Source organism: Solanum verrucosum, unplaced genomic scaffold, assembly GCF_900185275.1.
Source record: "Solanum verrucosum unplaced genomic scaffold, falcon-dt-bn FXZP01000268.1, whole genome shotgun sequence".
Classification (NCBI taxonomy): Eukaryota; Viridiplantae; Streptophyta; class Magnoliopsida; order Solanales; family Solanaceae; genus Solanum; species Solanum verrucosum.
The window spans coordinates 3,380,283-3,396,600 of NW_026019957.1; the positions used below are offsets into that span (position 1 = coordinate 3,380,283).

At 27.8% G+C, this 16,318-nt stretch overlaps 1 protein-coding gene across 1 annotated transcript; it reads left to right on the forward strand.

Moving 5' to 3' along the window:
* The first annotated feature begins 14,002 nt into the window (after window positions 1-14,002).
* LOC125814362 (UDP-glycosyltransferase 74G1-like) lies at window positions 14,003-16,101 on the forward strand. The gene is made up of 2 exons (XM_049493821.1): window positions 14,003-14,644; window positions 15,361-16,101. Exons 1-2 carry the CDS (start codon window positions 14,003-14,005, stop codon window positions 16,099-16,101), a joined length of 1,383 nt encoding a protein of 460 aa, XP_049349778.1.
* The last annotated feature ends 217 nt before the right edge of the window (window positions 16,102-16,318 follow it).

Below are 16,318 nucleotides of genomic sequence, written 5' to 3' on the forward strand. Positions count from 1 at the left end.
CTTCAGTAGAGCAGTGAAAATAAAAGTCTGGTTAGAGTAAAGATATTTTTTTTTCTTAAAAATGAATTACTTGCCGCACAAAATTTCATTTGAACTTGAAAATGCGGACGTTTTCCCCTTCGGATCAACTCACACCATTAATAAGGTCTTAACAGACGCCCATAAAAAATTTCGACCAAAAATCCGTCGAAATCCCATATCACTAAAAATCCATGGATTCGTAGGCTCTAAATGAGATTTTCGAAAGCTTCAACATGTTAGTTGTGCTTTCTGATTTTCATGTTAATTTATGTTATCGGTCATCATGTAAGTTTTATGATTCATGACCATGCTTCCGCCGTGTATGAATTGTATGCTCTAATATTTATTCCATGTTTGATTGAGATAAATTGCAAGATAACCTATTTCACGATTGTAGTGTTACCTTTATCCCACATAAAAGTGATAGTGGCTTTCATGATGGATAAAATGAGGGAAGTGTGACTAAGTTGGTCTTGTCATATGAAGAGGAGATTCGTAGACGCACTAGTGAGGAAGTGTGAAAGATTGGTTATAGAGGATACGAGGAGAAGACAAAGATAGGACGAAGAAGTATTGAGGAGAGGTGAAAAGACATGATATGATACAAATTCAGGTTATCGAGGACATGACCTTAGATAAAAAGGTGTGGAGGACACGTATTATGGCAGAAGATTAGTAGATATAATAGTGTAGTGTCGTCTTGGTTAGGGTAGTTGGTGTTTGCCATTGTATTAGTTGTATTATTGTAAATCTTATTTTTATATTTAGCATTGTTTATTCTTCTTTTCAGTAATCTGTCCTAGTATGTTGTTTATTGTGTTTCAATTATTGCATTATTTTGTTGTTTCCTTTGCTTCCTTTTGGTAGACTTTGCAATGTTTCCTTGTTACTTTCTATATTTTCTTCACAATCTCCTTCTTGACTCGAGTCGAGGGTTTCTTAGAAACAACATCTCTACTTTCAGGAGGTAGTGGCAAAGTCTCCGTACATTCTACCCTCTCTAAACTCTACTTATGAGTTTTCACTGAGTATGTTATTATGCAATGACATAAGCAGGTCACATGCATTGAAGGGAACAACTATAATTAGGGGTGTACAAAACCGAACCGAAAACCGAACCAAACCGCAAACCAAGAAAAAAAACCCGACTAGTGGTTGGTTTGACTTGGTTTGGTATTGGGAAAAAAAATCCGACTATATTTGGGTTGGTTTGGTTTAAACTAAAAATATCAACCCGAGACTAAACCAACCCGACATTATATATATAATTTTAAAATTTTATTTTATACATAAAAATATTTACTTTGATATAATTTTTAAATATTTTTTATACTTTTTCATAGTTTTTATCTTTTAATATATTATTATTTCAAGTTTGAAACTTAGAATTCTGAATGGTTCAATAAAGATTATAGTCCACAGATGTTGGTAATTATAATAAAGCTTAAATCAAAATCAAATTAATATTAATGCAAAAAGAAAATCAATTTAACACTAAGAATGATAATAATATTGAATATTTGTTCTTTGGTTTTACATTGGTTTATTCAAATACATAATCTAATTTTAATTTCCTTTGATATTTAGTCATGTAACTAATACTTATTAAATTTAATTTAGCATGATTTAGTACTTTTAAATTATGATCATTTTCATTATGACTTGTTAATTTGAAATATTTGTTTTACACGATTTCATTATTATTATTTTTTTGTTGGATATTTTAGTATCATTACTCATATACTATTTGTGTTGTTTTCTTAAGAAACACCTTATATAGTTGTATTTTGGTAGGACTAAAGAAATATTTCAAGTACAAGTAAATTATATGTTTGTATGAATACTTTACCGGAAAAACCCAAAAATCCAAAACATACGAAAAAAAACCCGAAGTTGAAAAACCCAAGTTTTATTTTGGTTTGGTTTGATTTTTAGATTTGAAAATCCGACACAAATGGTTTGGTTTGATATTTGAAAAACCCGAACCAACCCGGCCATGTACAACCCTAGCTACAATAATCCAAAATGTTTCTAAAAAACGATTATTCTATCATTAAGAATTTTGCCATGTATGTGTGTAGAAGATGCCTTTTTGTAATGTCTTGTTGTAGAGTGTAGACATTCAAATTTTAATTACTGAATTTAAATTCGTAAAATAATTAAATTACGTTAAGTATATAATAAAGAATTAATTAGTTAATCAATAAAGTAAATTTACAAAAGAATTGATTTGATTGATTGGTGGTTCGGTAATTCTAACACGAGGAATTCAATTAGATATTTGGTGGATTTCAAAATTAAATCGAGGAATGCAATTACAGATTTTTAGTGAAATAATTTATTATTTATTGTGATATGATGATGATAATTCATTTATTTGTGAATCAATATCATAATTGGAAGCCTCATATGATAAATCTGAGGTTCATACTATGCATGATTAATTAATCAAGAATTTGAAAAAGAAAGAAAAGATCTTGGAAGAAGTAATTTATACTGATCTTCTACAAGAAATGAATTATTTGCTCTTAAATAATAATTGATATTATTATTTTGAGAAGCAAAAACGCTTTTGTTAATTTCTTAAAGAAGTAAAATATTCTTAACAGAAAAGAACAAAAATGTTGGCTTTTAATTGTTATTGATTGTCCTTTATGACAATTGATGGTTCCTAATGGCCCAGAGTGTTTTGTAAACTTTTCTTTTCCCCTCTTCAGTAGAGCAGTGAAAATAAAAGTCTGGTTAGAGCAAAGATATTTTTTTTTCTTAAAAATGAATTACTTGCCGCACAAAATTTCATTTGAACTTGAAAATGCGGACGTTTTCCCCTTCGGATCAACTCACACCATTAATAAGGTCTTAACAGACGCCCATAAAAAATTTCGACCAAAAATCCGTCGAAATCCCATATCACTAAAAATCCATGGATTCGTAGGCTCTAAATGAGATTTTCGAAAGCTTCAACATGTTAGTTGTGCTTTCTGATTTTCATGTTAATTTATGTTATCGGTCATCATGTAAGTTTTATGATTCATGACCATGCTTCCGCCGTGTATGAATTGTATGCTCTAATATTTATTCCATGTTTGATTGAGATAAATTGCAAGATAACCTATTTCACGATTGTAGTGTTACCTTTATCCCACATAAAAGTGATAGTGGCTTTCATGATGGATAAAATGAGGGAAGTGTGACTAAGTTGGTCTTGTCATATGAAGAGGAGATTCGTAGACGCACTAGTGAGGAAGTGTGAAAGATTGGTTATAGAGGATACGAGGAGAAGACAAAGATAGGACGAAGAAGTATTGAGGAGAGGTGAAAAGACATGATATGATACAAATTCAGGTTATCGAGGACATGACCTTAGATAAAAAGGTGTGGAGGACACGTATTATGGCAGAAGATTAGTAGATATAATAGTGTAGTGTCGTCTTGGTTAGGGTAGTTGGTGTTTGCCATTGTATTAGTTGTATTATTGTAAATCTTATTTTTATATTTAGCATTGTTTATTCTTCTTTTCAGTAATCTGTCCTAGTATGTTGTTTATTGTGTTTCAATTATTGCATTATTTTGTTGTTTCCTTTGCTTCCTTTTGGTAGACTTTGCAATGTTTCCTTGTTACTTTCTATATTTTCTTCACAATCTCCTTCTTGACTCGAGTCGAGGGTTTCTTAGAAACAACATCTCTACTTTCAGGAGGTAGTGGCAAAGTCTCCGTACATTCTACCCTCTCTAAACTCTACTTATGAGTTTTCACTGAGTATGTTATTATGCAATGACATAAGCAGGTCACATGCATTGAAGGGAACAACTATAATTAGGGGTGTACAAAACCGAACCGAAAACCGAACCAAACCGCAAACCAAGAAAAAAAACCCGACTAGTGGTTGGTTTGACTTGGTTTGGTATTGGGAAAAAAAATCCGACTATATTTGGGTTGGTTTGGTTTAAACTAAAAATATCAACCCGAGACTAAACCAACCCGACATTATATATATAATTTTAAAATTTTATTTTATACATAAAAATATTTACTTTGATATAATTTTTAAATATTTTTTATACTTTTTCATAGTTTTTATCTTTTAATATATTATTATTTCAAGTTTGAAACTTAGAATTCTGAATGGTTCAATAAAGATTATAGTCCACAGATGTTGGTAATTATAATAAAGCTTAAATCAAAATCAAATTAATATTAATGCAAAAAGAAAATCAATTTAACACTAAGAATGATAATAATATTGAATATTTGTTCTTTGGTTTTACATTGGTTTATTCAAATACATAATCTAATTTTAATTTCCTTTGATATTTAGTCATGTAACTAATACTTATTAAATTTAATTTAGCATGATTTAGTACTTTTAAATTATGATCATTTTCATTATGACTTGTTAATTTGAAATATTTGTTTTACACGATTTCATTATTATTATTTTTTTGTTGGATATTTTAGTATCATTACTCATATACTATTTGTGTTGTTTTCTTAAGAAACACCTTATATAGTTGTATTTTGGTAGGACTAAAGAAATATTTCAAGTACAAGTAAATTATATGTTTGTATGAATACTTTACCGGAAAAACCCAAAAATCCAAAACATACGAAAAAAAACCCGAAGTTGAAAAACCCAAGTTTTATTTTGGTTTGGTTTGATTTTTAGATTTGAAAATCCGACACAAATGGTTTGGTTTGATATTTGAAAAACCCGAACCAACCCGGCCATGTACAACCCTAGCTACAATAATCCAAAATGTTTCTAAAAAACGATTATTCTATCATTAAGAATTTTGCCATGTATGTGTGTAGAAGATGCCTTTTTGTAATGTCTTGTTGTAGAGTGTAGACATTCAAATTTTAATTACTGAATTTAAATTCGTAAAATAATTAAATTACGTTAAGTATATAATAAAGAATTAATTAGTTAATCAATAAAGTAAATTTACAAAAGAATTGATTTGATTGATTGGTGGTTCGGTAATTCTAACACGAGGAATTCAATTAGATATTTGGTGGATTTCAAAATTAAATCGAGGAATGCAATTACAGATTTTTAGTGAAATAATTTATTATTTATTGTGATATGATGATGATAATTCATTTATTTGTGAATCAATATCATAATTGGAAGCCTCATATGATAAATCTGAGGTTCATACTATGCATGATTAATTAATCAAGAATTTGAAAAAGAAAGAAAAGATCTTGGAAGAAGTAATTTATACTGATCTTCTACAAGAAATGAATTATTTGCTCTTAAATAATAATTGATATTATTATTTTGAGAAGCAAAAACGCTTTTGTTAATTTCTTAAAGAAGTAAAATATTCTTAACAGAAAAGAACAAAAATGTTGGCTTTTAATTGTTATTGATTGTCCTTTATGACAATTGATGGTTCCTAATGGCCCAGAGTGTTTTGTAAACTTTTCTTTTCCCCTCTTCAGTAGAGCAGTGAAAATAAAAGTCTGGTTAGAGCAAAGATATTTTTTTTTATCTTTTTCTTAAAAATGAATTACTTGCCGCACAAAATCTCGTTTGAACTTGAAAATGCGGACGTTTCCCCCTTCGGACCAACTCACGTCATAATAAGGTCTTAACAGACGCCCATAAAAAATTTCGATCAAAAATCCGTCGGAATCCCATATCACCAAATATCCATGGATTCGTAAGCTCTAAATGAGATTTTCGAAAGCTTCAACATGTTAGTTGTGCTTTCTGATTTTCATGCTAATTTATGTTATCGGTCATCATGTAAGTTTTATGATTCATGACAATGCTTCCGCCGTGTATGAATTGTATGCTCTAATATTTATTCCATGTTTGATTGAGATAAATTGCAAGATAACTTTTTCCACGATTGTAGTGTTACTTTTATCCCACAAAAAAGTGATAGTGGCTTTCATGATGGATAAAATGAGGGAAGTGTGACTAAGTTGGTCTGGTCATATGAAGAGGAGATTCGTAGACGCACTAGTGAGGAAGTGTGAAAGATTGGTTATAGAGGATACGAGGAGAGACAAAGATAGGACGAAGAAGTATTGACGAGAGGTGATAAGACATGATATGATACAAATTCAAGTTATCGAGGACATGACCTTAGATAAAAAGGTGTGGAGGACACGTATTATGGCAGTAGATTAGTAGATATAATAGTGTAGTGTCGTCTTGGTTAGGGTAGTTGGTGTTTGCCATTGTATTAGTTGTATTATTGTAAATCTTATTTTTATATTTAGCATTGTTTATTCTTCTTTTCAGTAATCTGTCCTAGTATGTTGTTTATTGTGTTTCAATTATTGCATTATTTTGTTGTTTCCTTTGCTTCCTTTTGGTAGACTTTGCAATGCTTCCTTGTTACTTTCTATATTTTCTTCACAATCTCCTTCTTCTTGACTCGAGTCGAGGGTTTCTTAGAAACAACATCTCTACTTTCAGGAGGTAGTGGCAAAGTCTCCGTACATTCTACCCTCTCTTAACTCTACTTATGAGTTGTCACTGAGTATGTTATTATGCAGTGACATAAGCAGGTCACATGCATTGAAGGGAACAACTATAATTAGGGGTGTACAAAACCGAACCAAACCGCAAATCGAGAAAAAAAAACCCGACTAGTGGTTGGTTTGACTTGGTTTGGTATTGGGAAAAAAAATCCGACTATATTTGGGTTGGTTTGGTTTTATCTAAAAACACCAACCCGAGACTAAACCAACCCGACATTATATATATAATTTTAAAATTTTATTTTATACATAAAAATATTTACTTTGATATAATTTTTAAATATTTCTTATACTTTTTCATAGTTTTTATCTTTTAATATATTATTCTTTCAAGTTTGAAACTTAGAATTCTGAATGGTTCAATAAAGATTATAGTCCACAGATGTTGATAATTATAATAAAGCTTAAATCAAAATCAAATTAATATTAATTCAAAAAGAAAATCAATTCAACACTAAGAATGATAATAATATTGAATATTTGTTCTTTGGTTTTACATTGGTTTATTCAAATACATAATCTAATTTTAATTTCTTTTGATATTTAGTCATGTAACTAATACTTATTAAATTTATTTTAGCATGATTTAGTACTTTTAAATTATGATCATTTTCATTATGACTTGTTAATTTGAAATATTTGTTTTACACGATTTCATTATTATTATTTTTTTGTTGGATATTTTAGTATCATTACTCATATAATATTTGTGTTATTTTCTTAAGAAACACCTTAGATAGTTGTATTTTGGTAGGACTAAAGAAATATTTCAAGTACAAGTAAATTATATGTTTGTATGAATACTTTACCGGAAAAACCCAAAAATCCAAAAAATCTGAAAAAACCCGAAGTTGAAAAACCCGAGTTTTATTGAATTGGTTTGATTTTTAGATTTAAAAATCCGACACAAATGATTTGGTTTGATAGTTAAAAAACCCGAACCAACCCGGCCATGTACACCCCTGGCTACAATAATCCAAAATGTTTCTAAAAAACGATTATTCTATCATTAAGAATTTTGCCATGTATGTGTGTAGAAGATGCCTTTTTGTAATGTCTTGTTGTAGAGTGTAGACATTCAAATTTTAATTACTGAATTTAGATTCGTAAAATAATTAAATTACGTTTAAATTCAAATAATTATATTAATCTGAATTAAATATTACAGACTAATATAATTAAATTTGTTACTTAAGTTCATCGTATGTGAATTTAATGTTAAATTTCATTAAATTAGTCCATCTAGTTGAGTTTTAAAACTCACTTCATTAGCTCAAGAGTCATGTCAATGTACATGTGTCAAATAATATGGTACGTAAAGTGATCAAAATCAAGGACAAAATAAAAACATATCACATGCAAGTGAGGGGCGTAGCTATAGCTATCCCAAGGTGTCCAGCTGAACATCCTTCATCAACAAATTATGTTGTATGTATATGTTAAATTCTACATTTAAAGGATATATATTTAAAGTTAGACATCCTTAACAAAAGTTATGTTTTTGGTGTAGTGGTAATAGGTATTCATTTGAATTAAGGAGTTCCAAGTTTGATTCTCAAATGACACAATATTTTTTGTTTTATTTTGACAGACACATACCATTATTCTTAGACTTTCTTCATAAAATTTCTGACTCCGACACTATAATTGACTATCAAGTAAATGTAAGGATCAATCAAATGTTAGTTAAGTGTTCAAATGCCATACGTCAACAAATTTATCACATAGTTTACGTGATAGATATGATGACTTATATCAAATATTGTTGTCAAGTGTTTAAATAACAAACTTCAACAAATTAAATACAAATTTATCACATAATTTCTGTCTCAATTTATTTGACTTAGTTTGATTTGACACAAAGTTAAAGAATTTTTTTAAAAAAAATTGTGGTCTACTAAAAGTAGAAATGTGCAATTCTTTTTGAGACGCACTAAAAAATGAGTCATATAAATTGAGACAAAAATAATATTATTTTGATTGTCTTGAAATATTTTTAAGACGCAAATTTTTGTGTTACAATTGTCCTGAGCATACTTTAAATATCATTAAAATTTGAAGTAGGGTCAGAACTTAAAATGTATGAGTTCAAAAAAAAAAATATCTCTCTATATGTTACTATATATAATAAGTGGGAATATTTATTACTTAGCACATGATAAATGTTGGATGATATGTGCTTAGATAGTGTTGTACATTCTTCTTTTATGGTTGTACCTTTAAAATTTATATTATTGAACAATTTAACACCATTAATTACCTACCTCATTTGGGCCCATTTATATACATACATACATATATATATATATATATATATATATATATAAGCCACAATGCAATGATTTTTATAGTATTTAGTTACATTGTAACTATCTTGTTAGCTTTCAACCAAACGGAGTACTTCTTTTAAATAATATAAACATGTCATTGTATGAACTATTTATTACTCATTCCTTTTGAATTTGTTAATCTGATTTTGATCTGACACATAGTTTACGAAAGTAAATTAGATTTTGAGAAAAAACATTAAGTGATACTTGAAGTTGTCCCAAATTTTCAAAAAGACACCTTAACTTTGCGTGCGTCCTATTAACCCACAAAACATTCAAAATCACAATAAATACACATTTTTTACACAATATTTCCACTTTGGACAAAAATATCCTTAGAATGTGCAATTTCTTAAAAACAAAAAGTCGGACCCATTATTGATGTATTGAAGGACGCTTTGGTAATTTCCTATGATGAATTCATTTTGTTTGTTTCTTTTAAATTTATTTTACTATACTAAATAATTGTATAAAATATTATGAATCACGATAATTAATTACTTAAATATTTAAAAGATATAAAAATATATAAAAGATCTGATTGACTCTTTAACTTTTACCGGTGACACATAAACTGGGACAAATGAAATAATATATATTATTTGAAAATTTCTTAGAAAGTACTATAAATTACAGTAATTAACAGCTAGAAATATTTCAAAGACAAAAAATTGATTGAATCTCAAAAATGTTTTAGTACTACATAACTTGAGAAAGAAGAAATGACATGTATTATTTGAAAATGGTGTAAAGGTATTACAAATCATACAATAAGAATTAACAATTTAAAATTTTAAAAGACTTTAATGCTTTATACTTATTCTATTTCCGCTTTGGACAAAAATATCCTCCCAATATGCATATTTTTTTAAACAAAAAGTGGGACCCATTATTGATGTATTGAAGGATGCTTTGGTAATTTTCCTATGATGAATTCGTTTTGTTTGTTGTTTAATTTTTTTTAAATAATTGTATAAAATATTATAAATCACAATAATTATTTACTTAAATATTCAAAAGATATAAAAATATGTAAAACATCTAATTAACTCTTCAAATTTTATCGGTGACACATAAATTGGACAAAAGAAATAATATATATTATTTAAAAATTACTTAGAAAGTACAATAATTTACAGTAATTAACAATAGAATATTTTAAAGACAAAAAAAATTGATTGAATCTCAAAATTTTATTAGTACCACATAAATTGAGAAAGAAGAAATAACCTTTATTATTTGAAAATTGCGTAAAAGATATTACAAATCATACAACAATAATTAGCAATTTAGATAATGATAAGGGGTAAACTATCAATTGATTTCATAAAGTGCACAAGTATTGTAGGACATTCCAAAATAGTATAATAGACAATAATTATTGGACGGATGGAGTATGATTAAGTCTTTCTTTCAGTACTTTTCTCACATTAATTAATTTCTCTCAGCATTCAATTAGTGAATCTTTAGTAGAATTAATTAGAATACTTTTTACTTAATATAATAAAAGTTCAAATAAGATTAACATAAAGAAAAATAAAAAAAATCCTAAAAATCTATCAATATATTAAACAACACACAACATATATAACAAAAGTTCTAATAAGATTAACCAAAAGGAAAACAAAACAAAATTCTTAAAAATCATCAACAAACTACATACAAAATAAAAAGAAAGCTATTCCAACAAAAGAATACATAAAGTTAAAATGAACTTTAAGAATTCTAGCATCTTAAGCATATTGAGCAAACCTTTTAATTTAATGTCATTTCTCTCCAAAGAAAGAAAGGCATTGAATATTTTAATTTAATGTAAAATTAAATTTTTTGGGGTTATGAATATAAAAGGTTTGAAAGCTATGAATATTATTAATACTAATTAAAAGTATAATTTATGAAGATGAAGAAGTGTGAGTTATGAAAATAATTTTTTAAAATAATATAATTGAGAAAAATTCAAAAAAGGAGAAAAAAGAAAAATGGCAATGAAGGTCATAGAGAGCGCCACATCACTGTTTAAGGTAGCTCTACTGATAATTGTGAAGAAAGCATATTAATGGATTAAAAATCAAAAAAAGGTAATTAAACCCTAAAATATTATAAAGACATCTATAAAATTTGGTTGAAGCTCAAAAACTATTAGTGTCATATAAATTAGGATAGAGGAAATAACATATATTATTTGAAATAACATGAAACGTACTACAAATCACACAATAATTAGCAACTTCAAAATTTAAAGGACATACAAAAAATTTGATCAACTCTCAAAATTCTACTAATGTCACATAGTTTGGGATAGAAAAAGTAACATATACGTAAAATGTACTATAACTCATAATAATTAAATAACTTCAAAATCTAAAAGACATATACAAAATTTGCTTGACTTTCGAAATTCTATCAATGACACATAAATTGGGACAAAGAGAATATTGAAAATTACATATAAAGTATTATTAACCACAATAATCAACAACTTAAAATTTAAAGAACATACAAAAAAATTGTTTGACCGTTAAAATTTTATTAATGTCACATAAATTAAAATAAAAAATAAAAATATATGTTGGGCCCGTGCTAGCACGAGCTACTGTAACTAGTATATATATAAAGTTGAATATAGAAAATGTGATGTGACACCTCTCTAAGGCCACCATTAGCATTTATCTTTTTTTCGACATATTTTTCTATTTTTCTTATTTATATTCTATGTAAAAAGCTCAACAATCACTCATTGAATTCTCTTAATTATGATTAATATATACCCTTAAAGTATTTTTCTTCCAATAAAGACCAATGAAATGTCACGTTCTTCCTTATTTAATTCACCATAAATGAGTAAATAATGGATAACTTATTCCATATGATGATGGAGAACTTAAAAACCATTTGGGGAGTTATATAATGTATACAATTGTATAAGTTAATTAACTTCAAATCCTTGCCAGTTATGCATTTAGCCAAAAATAATAATTTGTGATATATGATATGGCAAGGATATGCGTGAGCTATGAAAATTTATGATATCGTATGTTCTTCCACTTCTTCATCTATATGTACTTGTATAAGTTCATGTCAATTAGAATCTAATTTAGCCTATCAAACAATACTATCCTTAAATAAGATACTTCTTCTCACATGAAATTTATTTGAATGAGCATCGAATATCGAATGAGATAACTAATTTAATTTAATGTATTTTTTATTGATATTTTCAATTTATATCGTAAAACAGTTTAAAATAGATATTTGCATAAACATATTTGATGGATGACATTGGATTATCGAAGATTTCTGATTTTGGTTAATTCTCTCAATTAGTCAAACAAATAAGGTATTTCACATGTACACTACAATTCATTTTACTATCCAAGATTGTTAATTCATATGAAGCTATCGATTCTTGCACCCATATAATTTCTCATATATCAAATCATAAGATCTTCTTATAGTTTTTAATTTTTGCATAACTAGACAAACACCACTTAGAACCTTTTTGAAACGACTTATTTTAAGTATTTAAAATCAAAATAATTATTTATAGTAGATGAGCTATAATTTGAAGACTTCAAAGGTTACTTCAGCTGAATATAAAAAAATGGTGATACAAAATTATCATTTTCGTTCATTGCAAAAAAGTAAAAAAATATTGTTGTTATATAATATACTTAAAATACATAAAATAAGTATTAAATGAACAATTATAAAAGAATAATAAAAGGTTTTAGGCTATAAATATTAAAAAAATGATTCTTTTACTATTGAATAAAAGCTTATATTTAGACTCTTCAATTTTTAAAAATAAGGTAAATAGAAATAAAAAAAAAATGTTCACAAATGATATAAATATCTATAATTACTAACCGCAAATAATATTTCTATATAAAATAAACGACTATTAAAGTGGAAGAGAAAAGTTAAGCAGGTATTTAGAATAATTATATTGGAGGATGGATAGTTAAGTTGGTATATTTGGAATAACTATCACACTGAAAATGAAAAGTCAAGTAGGTATATATTTAGAGACTTTGTGCTACTTAAAATAAGCTAATGCAAAAATTATTGTTCAAAATTATATTAATTATTAAAAATAATATTTATTCATAGAAGCATATTTAGAGATATACTTATATTTATAGAAATAATATCAGTTTATGATTTTTTTTAATTAACTAAACTTAAGCAGTGATTCTAAAATGATGACTTGACATCTTTCTATGGCAAATATTCTTTTATTTTTTGGATAACTTTTTATCCAACTATTCTATTTATTTTTTTCTTTTCTTTTCTGATTTTTCTCTCATTTTTATTCGTTTATTAATAGGAAAACAGATTAAAAAGGGTAGATAATCAAAAGGAAAAGGAAAATTTTAAATTTGTCAAAATATTAATGTAGCGATGTGATAAGAAAAATTAAAGAGAAAATAAGACAAAAGTGCATATGAGATTCATCTATTAAATATATAAATAAAAACTTATTAAAATGATGAATAGAAGGAAATCAAGTTTTATTAAAAAAAATTCTTTATGTACTCTCTTTTAAGAGAAATAAAATTGCTATTTCACTTATAAAAATCAAGTATTTTAGAAGACTAAAAATACTTAATTGACGAAAATTTATGTATAAAGTTAAGAGTGAATAATAATCATTGGTTAAAATTTGAAAACTTAAAAAAAAAAATCGAACAATCAAAAATTTAATTAGTCCGTGCTTCACTAGTATTTTAGAAACATTAATTAGTGATGGATTACATAAGAGTAATTAAGTGATGGGGTTAGTGACTAATTAAACCACTTAGCCGATAGATCAAATATTTTTTAAGCATTTCACACGTAACTCTTGCACCTTTACATATTAAGTAAAATTATATTTTCAGGTAATTGATGCATTTATGATGAATACTTATATGTTGTTGAAAATTTAATCTTGATTTCTTAACCAACATACAAGCTGCATAACACAATAGGTATTGTCTAACGAACGACGATTTCTTCATTTTCGAATAAACTCATTATCAACCCCTATATATAATTTTCTTACGTTGTTGCACATGTTGATCCAAATCGGACATTTTAACTCTGTCAAAAAAAACTATAAGAACCACATTTTTACTTCATGATTTTCCCATCCATTGAGAAAAAATAAATGACTAGTCACAAAGCTCATTGCTTAATTTTGCCATTTCCACTTCAAGGTCATATCAACCCAATGCTTCAATTCTCCAAACGTTTACAATCCAAACGTATCAAAATCACTATAGCACCCACGAAATCCTTCTTGAAAAACATGAATGAATTATCAACTTCTGTATCAATCGAGACCATATCTGATGGCTACGACGATGGTGGCATCTACCAAGCAGAAAATTTTGTAGCCTACACAACACGATTCAAAGAAGTTGGTTCGGATACTCTGGCTCAACTTATTCAAAAATTGGCAAATAGTGGTTGTCCTGTAAATTGCATAGTATATGATCCATTCCTTCCTTGGGCTGTTGAAGTAGCAAAGAATTTTGAATTAATTAGTGCTGCATTTTTCACACAAAATTGTGCAGTGGATAATATTTATTACCATGTACATAAAGGGGTAATAAAACTTCCACCTACTCAAAATGAAGAAGAAATATTAATTCCTGGATTTTCAAGTACAATTGAGGCATCAGATGTACCTACTTTTGTTATTAATCCTGAAGGAGAAAGAATACTTGAAATGTTAATCAATCAATTCTCAAATCTTGACAAAGTGGATTGGGTCCTAATTAACAGCTTCTATGAGTTGGAGAAAGAGGTAACATATTTTTGTACCTTAGATTTTTTTATTTTCTCCCAGTATAAAACGGATATACTTGTTAAAGAAGTAGTGGCACCTTAAACTTCAATAACTTAAGGAAATTTAGAAGTCAACAACAAAATCACACAAAAACTCGATTTTATTTGTAAGAAAATATATGTAGAAGATGAAAAAATTTGATGCAGAAATATAAACCTCACTATTTATAGCCAATGATTTAGTTGAATAGGTGTGAACTCACAGATCAAACTCATATGTTTAGAACATGCATGGTGTCTTTTTGGGAAGGAAATATCTATTCGGAAGGAACATGTCCTTTTTGAAAATATTTAACGAATTAATTAATTAATAATTCTTAAATCAATTAATAAATAGTTCTACGAATTATTTTTTAGAAAAATGAGACTGATAAATAAATTTTATCTAAATATTGTTAATCAATCATTTACCAAAGCTGAGCGACAACGACAATGTGATAGGACACATTTTTCTTAACCCTTCCAGAGCTAAAGAAATTGTTTCCTAATCTAATGACAATTTTTTTCCTCTATTCTACATATGAGGGAAAAATGACTTTTCATTTTCCTTCACTTAGTTTCCCATATTTTTCAATTCATATTTCACAATTCGCGCCTTACTTAAACCCAACACAAAATATTCAATTATATATATTTACATGAAATCTTTTTCTGCTTTTATTGTTGGACATGTAGGTAATTGATTATATGTCCAAGATATATCCAATCAAGCCAATTGGACCAACAATACCATTAATGTACTTAGACAAGAGACTACATGATGACAAAGAGTATGGTCTTAGTGTCTTCAAGCCAATGACAAATGAATGCCTAAATTGGTTAAATCATCAACCAATTAACTCAGTGGTGTATGTATCATTTGGAAGTATAACCAACTTAGAAACTGAGCAAATGGAAGAATTGGCATGGGGTTTGAAGAATAGCAACAACAACTTCTTATGGGTAGTTAGGTCTACTGAAGAATCCAAACTTCCCAAGAACTTTTTAGAGGAACTAAAGTTGACAAGTGGCAATAATAAAGGCTTAGTGGTGTCATGGTGTCCACAATTACAAGTATTGGAACATAAATCAACAGGGTGTTTTCTAACGCACTGTGGATGGAATTCAATTTTGGAAGCAATTAGTTTGGGAGTGCCAATGGTGACAATGCCACAATGGACAGATCAACCAACAAATGCAAAGCTTGTGAAAGATGTTTGGGAGATGGGAGTTAGAGCCAGACAAGATGAAAAAGGGATAGTTAGAAGAGAAGTTATAGAAGAATGTATAAAACTAGTGATGGAAGAAGAAAAAGGAAAAGTGATTAGGGAAAATGCCAAGAAATGGAGAGAATTGGCTAGAAATGTTGTAGATGAAGGTGGAAGTTCAGATAAAAACATTGAAGAATTTATTTCCAAGTTAGTGACAATTTCCTAAGTAAGAAAACAAAAAGTAGCAAAGTGGCTGATAATATTGATATAAGTCATGTAATGTTGATATTATTGATGTCATGTAATTCCAAACCTTTATTACTTTATCAGTTCATCTTTTTTGATAACTCCAGATAACTGTCTAATAACTTGAAAACAAGACAGATAACATGCTACAACATGTTAAACTACAATAAAAGTATAAAAACTTGTTAAATTGTCTG